We start from the raw sequence: 18,614 nt of genomic DNA on the forward strand, positions 1-18,614 counted from the left end.
CATTAAAGATATTTCGTAGATAGAATTTGTATATTCACAATTATAAGTTCATTGAGTTTCTGATGCTGACCTAGCACTTATGATTTTCACTCTTGATTACAGATGAAACTGTTAAAGATGGAGTCACCTTATACCTGCTACAGTCAGTCAATCAGTTACTACTGACAGCTACGAAAGAACGAATTGACTTCTTACCTCACTATGACACGCTGGTTAAAAGTGGCATGTATGAATATTATGCCAGTGAAGGACAAAATCCTTTGCGTAAGTACCACATTCATACTAATTTTGATAAACTGTTACCTGCCTTTATTCCCTGATCACATGTCCCATTCCTTCACTTTTTATAAATCTTATTACACTTTATTAGAAGACCACTCATTTTCTTTCTTACTCAAATTCATCACGGTATTATTATGTCTTCTACCTATGTCATCTTCAGTGAAAAAAAACTCTCCTTTAAAGCTAACCTACTAGTAGAACTTTTCTTTTCAACTCATAAGGGGTCTTGTACCTATACAGCTTTCCATATCCTGTATACTCTCTTCTCCTGATTTCCTGGCCTCCCATAGACCTTTCCCAATTAAGAAAATACTTGTTTTACTTTGCAAATACATATAGCTAGATTGTGTAAGTAAGAAGTTTGTGTTCATATTTCCATGTCTTTATCATTTCCTTCTACCATTACTACTTGCTAGTTTCTGTCCTTTCTCTGGACCATTTGCTAGTGGTCTTTACAAATCGATTAGTTTACTGAATCCTCTCTTTCAGGACCTGCCAAAGTGTCTAATACTACTTACGTGTTCATCGTAAACTTTTGTATTAAAATTATTTTTTTCTCATTATGTGTGTATTCTTGTTTGCAGGAAATTAGAAAACATAGATAAGCAAATAGAACAAAAAGAATCTCTCTACTACCCAGACATAACCACCAATAACACTTTCGTGTTTGTCATTTCAGGCCTTTTCATATTATTTGATTTTTAATGGTTTTATATGGTGCATACTTCTTTAACCCACATTTTGTTTAAAAATAAAGTGAACATCTTTTAATATATATGTGTCTGTGTATATTTTGATAGTATTTAGGTAATATAATTTATTTGAACAGTATTCTTTTTCTTTTTTTTTTTTTTGAGACAGTCGCTCTCTGTCACCCAGGCTGGAGTGCAGTGGTGTGAACTTGGATCACTGTAACCTCTGCCTCCTGAGTTCAAGTGATTCTCCTGCCTCTGCCTCCCAAGTAGCTGGGATGACAGGCAGGCACCACCACGCCTGGCCAATTTTTGTATTTTTAGTAGAGACGGAGTTTCACCATGTTGACCAGGCTGGTCTTGAACTCTTGACCTCAGGTGATCCTCCCGCCTCGGCCTTCCAAAGTGCTGGGATTACAGGTATAAGCCACCGTGCCCAGTCTGAACAGTGTTCTTCTATTAGACATTTAGGTTGTTTTTAATTTTGTTATGGTTACAAATGACTCTGAATGTTCTTGTGACTAAATCTTTGTGCGCTTTCTTAACATAACACTACCACTACTATCATTACTATTGGCTACAGTGCCAGGCATTGTACCAAGTACTTATGAGCATTGTCTCATTTACTCCTTAATCCTGTGTGGTAGCTAATGTTAGGAAATAATATAGGTAAAAATCCTGTTTTGCAGAATTAACTGGGGCTAAGAGATTTTAGGTAACTTGCCACACTACTAGTGAATGGTGGAGCCAGCATTTAAACTTTAGGAGAGTGACTTCAGAGCTTGAATATATAACTAGTACATTTATTACCTCTCATGTTGTTCTTTTTGTACAAAAAAGCTCTTCTCCCATCTTAAAAACACTGAAGTCTTACTTCCTTCATTGGCTACTGCCTAAAATTTTTTGATCCTGTTTATAGCAAAACTCCTCCAGAGTTGAATGCATTCGCTATCAGCAGTCCTTCTCTTCCTCCCATTCTTTCCTACTCTGACCAGACGTTTTGGCCTACCACTCTACTGTACCCACTCTCTTATGGTCACCAACAACTAAATCCAGTGATCAATTTTTAATTTTCAGTTCTAATTTTTCTTGAAGTGTTACTTGACACTGTTTTGTCACTTTTTTTATATACTTTTTTCACTTGACTTCCGAGAGTCCATATTCTTGATTTTCTTCCTTTTTGCAGTGGCATGACCACAGCACACTGTGGCCTCAAACTCCTAAGCTTAAACAATCCCCTTGCCTCAGTCTCCTGAATGACTAGGACTCCAAGTGCATACCACCACGCCCAGCTAATTAAAAAAAATATATAAAATTGTAGCTGGATGCACTAGCACATGCCTGTAATCCCAGCACTTTGAGAGTCTGAGGCAGGAAGATCACTTGAGACCAGGACTTTAGGACCAGCCTGGGGGACATAATATGACCCCATCTTTACAAAAAAATACAGGAATTATTTGGACGTTTTGGTGCATGCCTTGCTTAGCTACTTGGGAGGCAGAGGCAGGGGGATTGCTTGAGTGAGCCAAGGAATTTGAGGCTATAGTGAGCTATGACTGCACCCCTGCACTTCAGTCTGGGCAACAGAGTGAGACTCTCTCTCTAAAAATTAAAAATAAAAATAAAATTTTCTTTGTAGAGATGGAGTCTCGCTATGTTGCCCAGGCTGGTCTTGAATTGCTGGCCTCAAATTATTCTCCTGCCTTGGTCTCTCAAAGCCCTGGGATTATAAGCACCTTGATTTTCTTCTTACCTCACTGCCTGCCCTTCTCTCCCCACCTTATTAATGTTGAAGTGCCTTAGGGCTTAGTTCTTGCCCTTTATGTTGTATCTTACTTCCTCACTTGGTGATCAGGTCCTATCTCATGGTTCTAAATAACATCATTACGGAAGTGACTCTCACAAGGAAGAGGTAAGAAATGGTCATTTTTAGTTAAATATTGAAAATGGTGCTGGGTTTATCTCTTGAAATCCAGTTTTATCCATCCAGCTGCCCATGTGGCATCTCCTCTAGGATGTCTAAAATGGGAACCCTCATCTGCTCACTGAATTTTATACCACACATAGTTCCCCCCATCTGAATTGATTATTACTGTGTCCTTCCTGCTGCACAGGCCAAAAATCAAATTGATACTTGTATTTCTCATACCTCTTATTTAATCTGACGGAAAATCCTTTGGGTCCTATTCTCAATGTTTTATCTTAAAATGACCACTTCTCACCATTTCTATTGCTACCGCCTGGTCTGGAGGCACCATTGTATCACCCAGATTACACTAACTGGTAGTTACTGGTACCTGTCTTTTCATCCCTGTCCATAAAAGGTTTGAGAAATTAGATTGTGTCACTCTCTGCTGAAAACACTCATGGCTCCCCCATTTCACTAAGAGTAAATGCCAAAGTCGTTACAGTTGCCTGCAGGGCCTTACTAGCTCTGCTTTGTACTTCTCTGACTTTGTTTCTACTACGTTTCTTACTTTTTCACTCTCCTTCAGTGCCATCCATATTCTCAGCTTAGGGCCCTCTGCTTGGAATGCTCTTCCTCCAGTTAGCCCTGGACTCATTTCTTCACTTCCTCCAAGTCTTGGTTATCTGTTGTCTTCTCAACAAAACTTACTCTATTTAATTGCTACTGTATTCCTTCTGTGTCTTTACTATTACTTGATTTCATTTCTCTGCTGTTTCTTTTTTCTCCATTGCACAAACCACCTTCTAACATGCTATAGAATTTACTTATTATGATTATATTTTCTTTCCCATATTCCTCCGTTAGAATGTTAAATCCCTAAGAACAGAACCTTTACCTGCTTTGTTCAGTTCCTAGAACAATGCCTGGCACATAGTAGGTGCTTAAATATTTTAAAGTTGAGTGAATCTGGCTTTGCTTACGCCTGTAATCCCAGCACTTTGGGAAGCCGCGGCAGGCAGATTACTTGAGGTCAGGAGTTAGAGACCATCCTGGCCAACATGGTGAAACCCTGTCTCTACTAAAAATACAAAAATTGGCCAGGCGTGGAGGTGGGTGCCTGTAATTCCAACTACTCAAGAGGCTGAGGCAGGAGAATCGCTTGAACCTGGGAGGCGGAGCTTGTAGTGAGCTGAGATCATGCCATTGCCACTCCAGCCTGGGCACCAGAGGGAGAGTGCATCTAAAAAAAAAAAAAAAAATTAAGTGAATCTTTTAATTCCTTTTTTTTTTTTGAGGTGGAGTTTCACTTGTTGCCCAGGCTAGAGTGCGATGGCGTGATCTTGGCTCACCGCAACCTCCGCCTCCTGGGTTCAAGCAATTCCCCTGCCTCAGCCTCCCAAGTAGCTGGGATTACAGGCATGCACCACCACACCCGGCTAATTTTGTATTTTTGATAGCGATGGGGTTTCTCCATGTTGGTCAGGCTGGTCTCGAACCCCTGACCTCAGGTGATCCGCCCGTCTCGACCTCGCAAAGTGCTGGGATTACAGGCGTGAGCCACTGCACCTGGTCCATGAATCTTTAATTATTTTCCAGGGGATAAATTGCTAAGTGTATAATTATAGAGTCAACAGAAGTATTCATTTTAAACTCTTAATGTAGTTTATGTTTCGTATTGATCAGTTTTCATCATACCATCATTATGAAGTGATATGAAAACCGTATCAGTTGAAACTGTATCAGTTGAAAACCATATCAGTTTTCATTCATACCATCATTATATGGATAAGCAGAAAACCCCAGTGTTTAAAATCTTGCCTTGATTTCTGTGACTTTACAGTACATTCCCGGGTCTTTCCCTGCTTCTGTTTCCCTACTTCTGGTTCTTTTTGACTCTGGTGGACATTTCTTCAAGTCATGTTGATCTTTTCTTTTTTTTTTTTTTTTTTTTTGAGACGGAGTCTTGCTTTGTCGCCCAGGCTGGAGTGCAGTGGCGCTATCTTGGCTCACTGCAAGCTCCGCCTCCCGGGTTCACGCCATTCTCCTACCTCAGTCTCCTGAGTAGCTGGGACTACAGGCGCCCGCCAGCATGCCTGGCTAATTTTTTTGTATTTTTTTAGTAGAGATAGGGTTTCACCGTGTTAGCCAGGATGGTCTTGATCTTCTGACCTGAAGATCCGCCCACCTCGGCCTCCCAAAGTGCTGGGATTACAGGCGTGAGCCACCTCACCTGGCCTTGATCTTTTCTTTTTATACTTTCAGTAAACTGATCCAAGCCTTAACTGTTGTACCCGTGTGATGAGCAAATTTCTTTTTCCCCTCTTCTTTTTCATCTAATCAGATTCTAAATTCTACTGATTTCTTCCTTCCAAATTTCTCTTTAAGTTTCTTTTGCTGCCATTTCCTACAGTGTCCCTTCTTCATTTTCTGGAGTTATTACCTTAGCCAGACCCTTGTACATAATCTAATTTGTGGTAACTTCTTTGCAATTCGTTTACAAACATAGCTGTCCTTGGAGTGTTTAGGGTGAGTAGAAGTGCTTGCTGGAGCGCTACTTTGGTTTTTTGTTTTTGTTTTTGAGATAGAGTCTCACTCTGTTGCCCAGGCTGGAGTGCAGTAGTGCAATCTTGGCTCATTGCAACCTCTGCCTCCCAGGTTCAAGCGATTCTCCTGCCTCAGCCTCCTGAGTAGCTGGGATTATAGGCACCAGCTACCATGCCCAGCTATTTTTTTGTATTTTTAATAGAGATGGGGTTTCACTGTGTTGGCCAGTCTGGTCTCAAACTCCGGACCTCACGGCATCAGCCTGCCTCGGCCTCCCAAAGTGTTGGGATTACAGGCGTGAGCCACTGCATCCAGCCTGAAGTGCTACTTTGGATTAATTACAGCTTTTGTTGGGTTAAGCTTCTGCAGAATTAAGATACGTAAATTTGATATATTACCTTTCTTTTTACTAAGGGGATAAAAGCAGGAAATAGTGTGAATAGTGACTTTGAAGAAAGGAGAGTATTAGTTAATGTTGAGCCAGTGATAAATTGAATGTCAGGTTGGTGGTGTGGTAGTGAATCTATAGCAGTTCTGTGTCAGTTGAGCAGATGTATTCTGCCACTTGAAAAATTTGTTAATCATAAGAATTCTATATCCAAATTAGCTTTCAAGAGACACTTACCTTGCAGATGAGCAGTATAGGATATTTAAAAAAAAGACACTTATTATCACTTTATATTTGCCCTTGTATTTCTAAATGTGCTTACTTTGGACTTGTGCATGATGTAATTACATACTGCAGACTATTTGATTTTATGGTTATGGTCTTTGATTTTATGGTTATGGTCTTCTGTTTGTCTCTTAATGTTTGTATGTCTGTCTTTAGATTATAAACTCCTTGAAGCCAGGAATCATGGCTGGCTGACTCATGCTGTATAGTGCCATACAAGTACTGATTGATGACTGCTTTTTTGATGCTGGTGGTGATTGGTGATGATGCCTTTATTATGTATTATATCATTAGGATCAGGATAATACTTTAATTCTAGCTCTTTGGCTTTAAGGTACTTGATAGTTTCTTCTTCTTTGAAGTTTTATATAAAGTATGTGGGAGAGAAAAGTTAAGCAGTGTTTTCTTAATCTCTTGCAGCATTTGCCCTTGCGGAATTAATTGACAATTCATTGTCTGCTACTTCTCGTAACGTTGGGGTTAGAAGAATACAGATCAAATTGGTAAGGAAATAATACTGTAAAGCAATTTAACTTTTCCTTTTGTAAGAGTAATAAAAGTTTATTGGAGAAAATTAGAAAATAAAGATAAAACTAAAAGTAGAAATAATTGTCAGATATCTCTTCATCTATTGTTAAAATTTTTTCATGTTTTTTTCCTATGCATATATGTATACATGTATATGTACCTTTGGTTTTTTGTAATCTTCTACTTTCCCTTAACAGTACATTGTTAACATATGTCATATCATGAATGTTCTGCAATATAATCTGTTGTTGCAGTGGCTTATTGGCTATAATATAAATTGTGTAGTTTGTGTTCTGTTGAACATTTAGATTTTTTTTCTGTATTTTTGCCACTGGAAGGAATGCTGGAATGATGAACATTCTTGCACACGTTTGTAAATGTCTCTGAATATTTCCTTAAGTTGAATTCTGAGAAATGGAATTTCTAGGCTAAAGGACATGAAGAATTCCGAGGCTTTTGATACATACTGCTGCTGAAGTGCCTTTCAGAAAATTGTATTAATTTGCACTTCCATCAGTAATGTATAAGTGAGCCTGTTGAATCATTTTTTTCATGTTTGACTTTTCATGTTTTAAATATTGATTTGACTTTTCCTATCTTTTTGAACTTATTTTGTTTCATAGCTTTTTGATGAAACACAAGGAAAACCTGCTGTTGCAGTGATAGATAATGGAAGAGGAATGACCTCTAAACAGCTTAACAACTGGGCCGTGTATAGGTTGTCAAAATTCACAAGGCAAGGTGACTTTGAAAGGTTAGAAACCTTACTGTTTTTTTTTTGTGGGTAGCTATGTATTTTAGTAAGGATAAAAAACTGGTATGCCTTTGGATGCATATGATACATTGGAGGTTTTACTGTTATTCACATATTTATTTAGGTTTTATATTATAGAATTTTTGTGATTGATACTCAGAAATAGTTAGAACTATATGATATTGTGCCTTTCCATTAAACAGCTCATTTTGCATTTCCTGAGGTATGTAGGAGTTGATATGTTGGTACCTTAGAGCTTTTCCCCTTTCCTAACTCTGTATAGCCTCTATAGCAGTAGAATTGTTTTAAAATGGGCTTTAGAAATCGCTTCATACCATTTGCAAAATGTCTAAAATTGCTTGTGGTTCTGTGGAGCTCACTGTTGTTCTACTTTCAGAGCTCTTTTTGTAAAACATTCAGGAGTGGAATATAGTGGAGTTATATATCAGAATGTGCTTGTAGAAAATATCCTGAATGAGGATGTCACAGGGAAAACAAAATATGCTAAAAGCCATCAGACATAAAAAAGATTTAGATTCTTGGGATATTAGTGGAACTCTGGTAAGAAGAGCTTTGACCCACAGGTCTTTTGATATTTTAAGCTATGTTGCTCTACTTCTAACAACATACTTGGGAAGTCTCTTGTCATTCTATTAAATAGTTGGTGTGTGTTCATAATCTGCTTTGTTCTTTACCTTGTCAAGAAAAGTCACCCGCGTTTAAGGATCAATCTCAATGTGTAAATATAGCTAAAACATTGGTCTTCTTCTAAAATTTCAGCACCCTCAGAATTTTAATCAAATTAGTAAAGACCTAACAGTGCCATTTAAGAGACAAGGCAGTATGAAAAACAAAACTCTTGTATCATTTGAACCTGGTTTGGATTCTAGCCTTGCCACTTACTAATTGTGTGACATTGGTCAACTTACTTTACTTCTCTGTGCCTCAGCTTACATAGCCATAAAATGGGGATAATATCCCATGAGGTTTTATGACAACTAAGTGAGTTAGTACATGTAAAATCCTTAGGACAGAGCCTGGCATATGGTAAACAGTCAATAAATATAAGCTATAGAAGCTGTCATTTTAGTTATTACTTCTCATTCCTGACCTCAGACTTTTTTTTTTTTTTTTTTTTTTGGAGACAGTCTTGCTCTGTCATCCAGGCTGAAGTGCAGTGGTGCAATCTCGGCTCACTGCAACCTCTGCCTCCCAGGTTCAAACGATTCTTCTGCCTCAGCCTCCCGAGTAGCTGCGACTACAGGCACCCACCACCACGCCTGGCTATTTTTTGTATGTTTAGTAGAGACAGGGTTTCACCATGTTGGCCGGTCTGGTCTTGAACTTCTGACCTCAGGTGATCCGCCCTCCTCAGCCTCCCGTAGTGCTAGGATTACAGGCGTGAGCCACTGCACCTGGCCTAGATTTCTCCACAACCATTCTATTTCACCATTTTTATAAATATGTGGCATTTAAAGGATTTATAAAAAGCCAGAGAGAAGGCAAAGACCACTGTCTTTAATAGTGTGAGGATAGGATTTAGCATATGACAGAAGTATTAGGTAGAAGGGAAGGTAGAACAGATGGTAGATTAGGCAAAATGGTCAGAAAAACATCAGTTATATCAACTGGAAGAGTAGAAAGAAATGAAAATCTTAACTGAATTCAGGGACATTGACTCTGATTTTTCTCTAGTTCTTAGAACAAAACAAACTTTTAAACTTAACCAAATATTAGGGAAATTGTAATTTCTGGCAAAAATCTTTTTGCTGCTGGTTTTAGTCTTAGCTTTATGGGTTTGGTGTCAGTAAACAATCAGTTGTTATTATAGCTGTTAGGTACTCGTACTGTCTTTTAAGTCCAGTATCAGTTCCTTGACACACTCTGATTTCTGTCAACATCAGATACACCCCTTCAGCCTCTAGCTTCTGCTCAGTTGCTTTACTCCTTCCATTTGTTTTTTTCTGCATACAAGGATGGATGTCATAGAAGACAGGCTGTAGAAGAAAGGCAAGAACAGGCTAAAAGTACTAAACAACTAACAGTCTTGACCTGTAGCTTATGTTGTTTTGGAGAGAGAAACAGAAGTAAATACAAAAAATTACATGTAAAAGCATTTCAGTTATTATTACTATGAATAAAATGTAAGAGTAATGTTGAAGGAATGGATTGCTAGAAAAAAAATGTAGAATAATAGAGCTGATGCACATCTCCTCTAGATAAGGTGGTTGGAGAAGAGGGCCTCTTTGAGATTATATTTGAGTTGAGGCTTGAATGATCAGAAAAAAGCAGCCAAATAAAGATCTTTGAGAAGTGTGTTTCAGGTAGAAGAAGCACCAGCAAAGCAAAGACTGAAATTGTGACAGTCTCATTTTGTTTGAAGGACAGAAAGGAGACTGTTGTGACTGTAGCATAGTAGATAGAGGGGAGAGTAGAGGGAGACGTGAGAATTTCAGTTTGGAAATATTATTTGTAACTCTCGTTTACCTGGGTACTACTCCCTCCCCCGACCCTTTTTATTTTGAATCATTTCAAGCCAATAGACAAGATGAAAGAACTAGCACCCATATATACTTCACCTAGATTTATCAGTTGTTAACATTTTGTCACATTTATGATCTGTCTACACACTTGCACACACACACTTTGCTTTTCTGAATCATTTGAAAGTACACTGCTGTCAGTTTGTGAGATTTCACTCCCAAATACTGTAGCATGTGTATTCTGAGGACAAGCGGATGCTCATAAATAACTACAAAATCATTATTACATCTAAGAAATTTATCATTAATGCAACAATATTTAACATAAGATTTTCATAAGTTTTTTTTCTGTGGTCATGTCTGATCTCCTTCATTCTATGATAGTTTCCCTAGCTTTTGTGTTTTTCATAATATTTCAATTTTTCTATAGTGTTTAGGCTAGCTTTCTTGTAGAATGGTCCACAACCTGGATCTGAGTGTTTCCTCAGCACTGTTTTTTTTCCTTTAGTATTTTATTATGAACATTTAAAAACATACAGAAAAGTTGAAATTCTACAGGGAATACCCATATACTCACACCTAGGTTTCACCGTTGATAGTTGCTTTATTCCTTATATATCTGTCCCACCATTAGTTTATCTGGTTTTTTAATACAGTTCAAAACAAGTTATAAATATCAGTATACTTTTTCCTAGTTTTGAAAGTATCCATATTAATTTCTAGGGTTCAGTATTTTTAATTTTGAGGTAAAATTCACATACAGTTAATTGCTTATATCTGTCTTAAATGTATCTTCATTGAATTTATCTTTTATAGAGATAAAATTTACGTATCATAAAATTCACAGTATTAAAGCATACTGTTCAGTAGTTTTGAGTTAACAAAATTGTGCAACCATCACCACTAATTCCAGAATATTTTTACAACTCCACAAGAAACCCTGTACTAAGTGGTAATCACTTTCTGTCTCCTAGCAATCACTAATATCCTTTTAATAGTTTTGTTTTGTTTTTTGAGACAAATCTCGCTCTGTTGTTCAGGCTGGAGTGTAGTGGCGCTGTCTTGGCTCACTGCAACCTCTGCCTCTTGGGCTCAAGTGATCCTCTCACTTTAGCCTTCCAAGTAGCTGGGACCACAGGTGCATGTCACCACACCTGGCTAATTTTTTATAGAGGTGGGGTCTCACTATGTTGCTCAGGCTAGTCTCCAGCTCCTGAGCTCAACCGATCCACCTGCCTCAGCCTCCCAAAGTGCTGGGATTACAAGAGTGAGCCACCGCATCTGGCCAATAGTTGTTAATCTACATTTTTAGTTGTTTTTCTAGGGATTACAACCAGCATCTTAATTTATAACAATCCAGTCTGGATTAATGCCAATGACATAATCTGTAGTATACAAAAACCGCTCCTACTTAGCTTTGTTCTCCTCCCACTTCCGTGTACTATTATTTTCATATAAATGTGATCGTTATACATTATAGCCCTGTTACTAGAGTTTTATACTTACTATTTTATGCCTTGATCTTTTGAATCAGAAGAGTTACAAAGAATGCATTTATACTGTCCTTTCCTTCTTTCTTTCTTTCTTTCTTTCTTTCTTTCTTTCTTTCTTTCTTTCTTTCTTTGTCTTCCTTCCTGTCTTGTCTTGTCTTGTCTTGTCTTGTCTTGTCTTGTCTTGTCTTGTCTTTTCTTTTCTTTTCTTTTCTTTTCTTTTCTTTTCTTTTCTTTTTTGAGACAGAGTCTTTGCTTTGTTGCCCAGGCTGGAGTGCAATGGCACAATCTTGGCTTACTGCAGCCTCCACCTCCTGGGTTCCAGTGATTCTTCTGCCTCAGCCTCCTGGGCTTGACTTATAGGCACATGCTGGGATTACAGGCACATGCCACTACTCCCGGCTTATTTTTGTATTTTTAGTAGAGACGAGGTTTCACCATGTTGGCCACGTTGGTCTCGAACTCCTGACCTTAGGTAATCTGCCTGCCTCGGCCTCCCAAAGGGCTGGGATTACAGGCGTGAGCCCCATCGCGCCTGGCTTGTCTTTTCTAATTATATAATTACCACTACCTTATTTTCTGTTTATTTCTTCATGTGTGTTTGAGTTATAATACTTTCTAATATCCTGGTATTTTAGCCCAAAGGACTCTCTCTAGTGGCTCCATTAGGGCAGATCTGCCAATAACTAATTCCCTCAGTTTTTATCTGAGAATGTCTTAATCTTCCTTTTTTTTTTTTTTTTTGAGATGGAGTCTCGCTCTGTAGCCCAGGCTGGAGTGCAGTAGTGCAATCTCAACTTGGTGCAACCTCTGCCTCCCTTGTTCGAGTGATTCTTTTGCCTCAGCCTCCCAAGTAGCTGGGATTACAGGCGTGCACCACAATACCCAGCTAATTTTTGTATTTTTAGTAGAGTTGAGGTTTCGCCATATTGGCCAGGCTGGTCTCGAACTCTTGACCTTGTGATCTGCCTGCCTTGGCCTCCCGAAGTGCTAGGATTACAGGTGTGAGCCACCGCACCTGGCCCCTTTCCATTATTTTTGAAGGCTACTTGTGCTGGGTAAAGAACTCTTGGTTGGGCCGGGCGCCGTGGCTCACATCTGTAGTCCCAGCACTTTGGGAGGCCGAGACAGGTGGATCACAAGGTCAGGAGATCGAGACCATCCTGGCTAACACAGTGAAACCCCATCTCTACTAAAAATACAAAAATTAGCAGGTCGTGGTGGTGGGCGCCTGTAGTCCCAGCTACTCAGGAGGCTGAGGCAGGAGAATGGCGTGAACCCGGGACGCGGAGCTTGCAGTGAGCTGAGATGGCGCCACTGCACTCCATCCAGCCTGGGCGACAGAGAGAGACTCCATCTCAAAAAAAAAAAAAAGAACTCTTAGTTGACAGTCTTTTGTCTTTCAACACTTTGAATATATTCATTCACTGCCTTCTGGCTTTATGGTTTCTGATGACAAATTAGCTGTTTATCTTTTTGAGGATCACTTCTGTGTAATAAATTGCTTCTCTCACTGCTTTTGAGATTCTCTTTTTGTCTCTGGCTTTTGACAGTTTAATGCTGATGTGTCTAGGTGTGGATTCGAGTTCCTACTTAGAGTTCATTGAGCTTCTCGGATATATAGAATAAAGTTTTTCATCAAATTTGGGGAGTTTTGGGCCATTTTTTTCTCCAAGTATTCTTTCTCTCATTTGTACTTGATCTTAGCCAAAAGGCCGAGAAGCGATCTCTTTCTCTCATTTGCTTCTATGACTCCTCTTATCCATATACTTGATGGTGCTCTATAGTACAGGTCTGTTCTTTTTTCTTCATTTTTCTTTTTGTTCCTCAAACTAAATAATTTCAATCAGTCTGCCTTCAAGTTTATGGATTCTTCTGCCAACTCAAATCTGCTCTGAGTCTCTTAAGTGATTTTTTTCATTTTGGTTATTGTTTTTTCAAATCCAGAATTTCTATTCAGTTCTTTTTTGTGATTTCTATCCCAACTGATACTCTCTGTTTGGTGAAATACATTTCTTATACTTTTAATTCATTAGACATGGTTTCTGTTCTTTGAATATATTTAAAATAGCCGAGCTTCTTCTGCCACAGTCTCTACCAACTGTTCTTTTTCCTGTGTGTGAACCATACTTTAATATCTTTTTGCATGGCTTGTAATTTTTTATTGAGAACTGGTCATATTATAATAATATAATGTAGCAACTCTGGAAATCTGATACCACTCCCTTCCCCAAAACTTGTTGTTGGGTCTGTTGTTTGTTCATGTAGTGGCTTCCCTGAACTAATTCTGTTAAGTCTGTATCCTTGTGTTACCCTTGAAGTTTCTGATTAGTTAGCTTTGTGGTCAGCTAATGATCAAACATTATCTTAAGGGCCTTGAACCACTAAGTCTCCCAGCTTTTGCTGAGGGGCTCTGTGTGCATAGTGGGGTATGTTTCTAGTGCTCTGTTGCAGAATTTACAACTCTGCCTTACTTTCACTTCTTGCTTGTAGTGAACCTCAAGGTAAGCTAGAGAGGTGAGTCATTATTAGGACCTTCTCAATTCTTTCTTGAACATGTGTTTAGCCCTGCACGTGGGAGTGACCTTATTGAGTCTAGTGAATATGTTGAAGCTTTTAAAAAACCCTGCAGACCTCGCATTCCCCAGCTTTTCCTTGTATATTTTCGGTCAGATTCTTGTTTTCTCCAGCTGTTTTCATTGCCTCAGACAGCTGTTATGATAAACATTTGCTGCTGATTGATTTTGACAGTTTTTTCAGGCATTCTCATTGCTTTCATCAGTGAGTGGATTCTTGGAAGTCCTTATGCCACCATTCTGGAAGTGTTCACTTGTTTACTGATTTTTGACAAATATATACGCTTGTGTATCTCAAGCCCTTGTTAACATATAGGACGATAAGCTGGACTCAGTGGCTCACACCTGTAATGCCAGCACTTTGGGAGGCTGAGGCAGGAAGATTGCTTGAGTCCAGGAATTTGAGACCAGCTTATGCAACATGAGAACCCACCTCCACAAAAAATATTTAAAAAAATTAGCCAGGTTTAGTCCGGGCACGGTGGCTTACGCGTGTAATCCCAGCACTTTGGGAGGCCGAAGTGGGCGGATCACCTGAGGTCAGGAGTTCAAGACCAGCCTGGCCTTCATGACGAAACCCTGTCTCTACTAAAAATACAAAAATTAGCCAGGTGTGGTGGTATGTGCTGGTAATCCCAGCTACTCAGGAGGCTGAGACAGGAGAGTCACTTGAACCCGGGAGGTGGAGGATGCAATGAGCTAAGGTTGTGCCGCTGTACTCCAGCCTGGGTGACAGAATGAGACCCCATCTCAAAAAAAAAAAGGAAAATTAGCCAGGTATTGTGGCTTGCACCTGTAGCCCCAGCTTCTCAGGAGGCTAAGATGGGAGGATCGCTTGAGACCAGGAGGTCGAGGCTGCAGTAATCCATGATCACGCCACTGCACTCCAGCCTGGGCGACTGAGTGAGATCCTGTCTCTCAAAAAAAAAAGGATATATAACATTACATAAACCTAGAAAATTTTCTCATAACTTGGGCACTATAAGAATTATTGCTTTAGAAGTTAACTTGGATACCTGGAACATAATTATAATAGTATGTGTATAATTATTTTGTAGGGGAGAGGTATGACATTAGTTAGGTCAGCTGGATTCAGGTATGTGTTGGATCAGTGCTACTCTTTCTGCACTTTCAACTTGCTCATCAATTAAAAGGCTTTCAACTCAGAGCCATTTTGTTGAAATATGAAAAAGTAAAAATGCTACATGAGCCATGCCATATTTATTTTAAGTTGTAGAAATGGATCCCCAACAGGATTTTTCCTAATATTCCTAAAGAAAAAGCTGGTTTGTCTTTGTTGGTTTTCAGCAAATTAAGATGAGCTTTTGTTTTCTTTCTAATATCTGTGTTTACTTGAATGTTGGGAATACATTTGTAACATTTAAGCACCCTACTTTAATTTGGTCATTTCCATATGTCTGGCACATTTATTCTAGAGGCTGTGATAGAGATTGGTGGCCAGTTTTTTTTTTTTTGAGACGGAGTCTCGCTCTGTCAGCCAGGCTGGAGTGCAGTGGCGCAATCTCGGCTCACTGCAAGCTCCGCCTCCCGGGTTCACGCCATTCTCCTGCCTCAGCCTCTCCAAGTAGCTGGGACTACAGGTGCCCACCACCACGCCCGGCTAATTTTTTTTGTATTTTTAGTAGAGACGGGGTTTCACCATGGTCTCAATCTCCTGACCTCGTGATCCTCCCGCCTCGGCCTCCCAAAGTGCTGGGATTACAAGCTTGAGCCACCGCGCCCGGCCGGTGGCCAGTTTTGTTAGAGGTGGAGCTTTCTGAATTTTGGTGGTTTTTTTTCTCCTCCTTTGTTAGATTCAAAATAGTGAGATATATACATACATTGTTACTGTACCCTGGCTTCCTGGCAATCATTTAGATAGTTTGTTTTAATAATTTGATCATCTTCCCTGATAACTTTTTCTTTTCTTTTCTTCTTTTCTTTTTTTTTTTCTTTTTTGAGACAGAGTCCTACCTGTCAGCCCCAGGCCGGAGTGCAGTGGCATGATTTCAGCTCACTGCAACCTCTGCCTCACAGGTTCAAGCAGTCCTGCCTCAGCCACCCAAGTAGCTGGGATTATAGACGCACACCACCACTCCTGAAAAATTTTGTACTTTTAGTAGAGATGAGGTTTCACTATGTTGGCCAGGCTGGTCTTGAACTCCTGACCTCAGGTGATCCACCCACCTCAGCCTCCCGGAAGTGCTGGGATTACAGGCGTGAGCCACCGCGCCAGGCCCCCTGATACTTTTTCTTACTTGAAACACCTCTTATGTTTTGTTTCCATCAAAATTTCCCAAAGATTAAGTGTCCTCTTTCATTGTATGAAGATTATGAATTAAGATACTTTCTGAAATATTTTTGGACTTTGATGTAAATTTATTCCTGAAGGAGATTAATTTCCTAATTCTCCAGAGGACTGCTGTGGTGTAAAACTGTTCCTTGAAATTGTATTTTTCTACTTTTATTTATATTCATGAAGGGATATTTACATAGTCCTTGAGTGGATATGGGAATTTTTCTAGACTCATTAACACAAGTCTGAGACTGTCTTGAAATAAATATTCTCAGCCTTACTTGCTGTGATAGAGTTGTTGCCTAGATTTGTTTTGCATGGGTCATTTGGGTTGAAAAAGGGATTTATCATTTTGTGCATTTCTAACTAGTGGAGAGAATTCTTTAGTTTTGCATGACCGGATGTATGTATGTTGTGTTTTATCAGTGAGCTTCTCCCTTCTCTAAACTTTTGTATATTTTCCCAGAAATATTTTAAGGAAAATATCAGAGGGTATTTTCAACTTATTTCCTAGCAGTATTGCCATAGTAACTGAATACTTAGAACTCATTTACTTTTTTTTTTCTTAATAAACATTAGCTCATAGACTTTGGTTAATCATAATTCTAGGAAATAAGTTGCAGCATCTCACAAGTTTTGTTATGCTGTATTTTCTTTTTCATTCAGTTCAGTCTACTTTTTTCCTTTGCAACTTCGTATTTAACCCGTGGATTGTTTTAAAAGTGCGTGAATTTATAAGTGTTCCAACAGATTTTCCTATTGTCTTTCTATTGATTTCAAGTTTAATTTCGTGATAGCTAGAGAATGTGCTCTTAAGTGATTTCAGTTGTTTTACATTTGTTGGGTTTTATGATCCAGGATGTTATCTATCTAGGTGAATTTTCTATGTGTCTTTGAAAAGAAGGTGTATTTTGCTCTTGTTGGGAGAACTGTTCTGAAAATGTCAGTTAGATTCTATTGGTTGATGATATTATTCATTTCTTTATATCTTTGCTGGATTTTCTGTGTGGTAGTAACTAGGGGGTATTGAAGTCTCCAAGGATTGTTACGCCTTCTGTGCCTTCTTGGTTGACCAACCCTTTTATTCATTATGTAGTGTTGCTCTTTGTCACTGGTTATTTTCTTTGCTTTGAAGTGTACTTTATCTGTTAGTATAGCCATCCCAGCTTGTTTTCATGCTATATCTTTTTTCATCCATTTTCTTTTAACCTACCTTTATTATTATATATGAAATGGGTTTCTTATAGACAACATATAGTTGGGTCATGTTTTATAACCACACTTAAAATTTCATTTAGCGTCTTTGTATTATTACATTTAATGTAATTAAATGTATAATGAGCATTTCAGATTTTGGATTTTTGAATTTGAGATGCTCAACTTGTACTTAAATTTTTTTAAAGTCAAGCTCAAACTAGATGCTCAGCAAAACTATCTTTGGGGGAAAGAGAGAGATCCTGTCAGACATACAAAATCTGAAGAAAATTCACCAAGAACAGACTCAAGTTATAAAAGAATGTTTAGAAAGATCTTCAGAAAGGAAAACAATACTGGATATTATTACGTTATCCAGGAAGGAAAATAATACTGGCTATTATTATATCCATAATGTAATTAAATGTAATAATACAAAGAGTGATAGTCTGTTTACCCATTTATTTGTTTTAATTGTTCTTTGTTCATTTCCTGGTATCTTTTATTGACTTTATCTGGTGTTAATATAGTCACTGTAGCTTTCTTTTCATTAGTGTTAAAATGATAAATATTTTTCCAACCTCTTAACCTATTGTCTCTTTATATTTAAAGAGGGTTTCTTTTAGGCTGTAGATATTTGTGTCTTAATATTTAACAATCTCTGCCTTTTAATTGGAGTGTTTGGATCAGTTGCTTTTGATTGGATTATTGATATGTTTAGATTTAAGTTTACCATCCTTGTTAATTTTTTATTTTTCCTGCCTATTTTTTGTTCCCATTTTCTTTTTTTTCCTGCGTTATTGCAGATTCTGTGTGTGTGTGTGTGTGTGTGTGTGTGTGTGTGTGTGTGTGTGTGATGCCATTTTATTTCCTTTTTGGCTTATTAACGATAGCTGTTACTTTACTGGAAACTCTAGGATTCATAGTATAAATCTTTAATTTATCACAGTCTGTATTAAGTAATACTAAACCACTTAGCATATAAATACATCACAACAGTATACTTCCATTTATGCTATCTTGGTCTTTGTACTTTTGTTTTTATACATTTTACTTTGGCATAAATATCAAAGTACAATATTGTTATTTAGCTTTAAATAATCATTTGCCTCTCTCCTTAATGTAAAAAGCCTTCTTCTCAACTTCCTGACCTTTCTTGCTAAACTATACACATCTGCCCTGTTTTCCAACAG

The 18,614-nt window shown here is 38.4% G+C and overlaps 1 protein-coding gene across 2 annotated transcripts in view; it reads left to right on the plus strand.

Moving 5' to 3' along the window:
• SMCHD1 (structural maintenance of chromosomes flexible hinge domain containing 1) overlaps positions 1-18,614 on the plus strand; it is a 155,671-nt gene that overhangs the window by 11,424 nt on the left and 125,633 nt on the right. For both annotated transcript variants that reach the window (XR_008650063.2, XM_055237021.2), the window contains exons 3-5: positions 103-264; positions 6,521-6,603; positions 7,252-7,382. Coding sequence is in view for 1 of the 2 variants with exons in the window: in XM_055237021.2 (XP_055092996.1) it covers positions 103-264; positions 6,521-6,603; positions 7,252-7,382 (376 nt within the window). In the remaining variant the exon portion in view is untranslated. The remainder of the gene's footprint in view (positions 1-102; positions 265-6,520; positions 6,604-7,251; positions 7,383-18,614) is intronic.

This window comes from Symphalangus syndactylus, chromosome 1, assembly GCF_028878055.3.
Source record: "Symphalangus syndactylus isolate Jambi chromosome 1, NHGRI_mSymSyn1-v2.1_pri, whole genome shotgun sequence".
NCBI lineage: Eukaryota > Metazoa > Chordata > Mammalia > Primates > Hylobatidae > Symphalangus > Symphalangus syndactylus.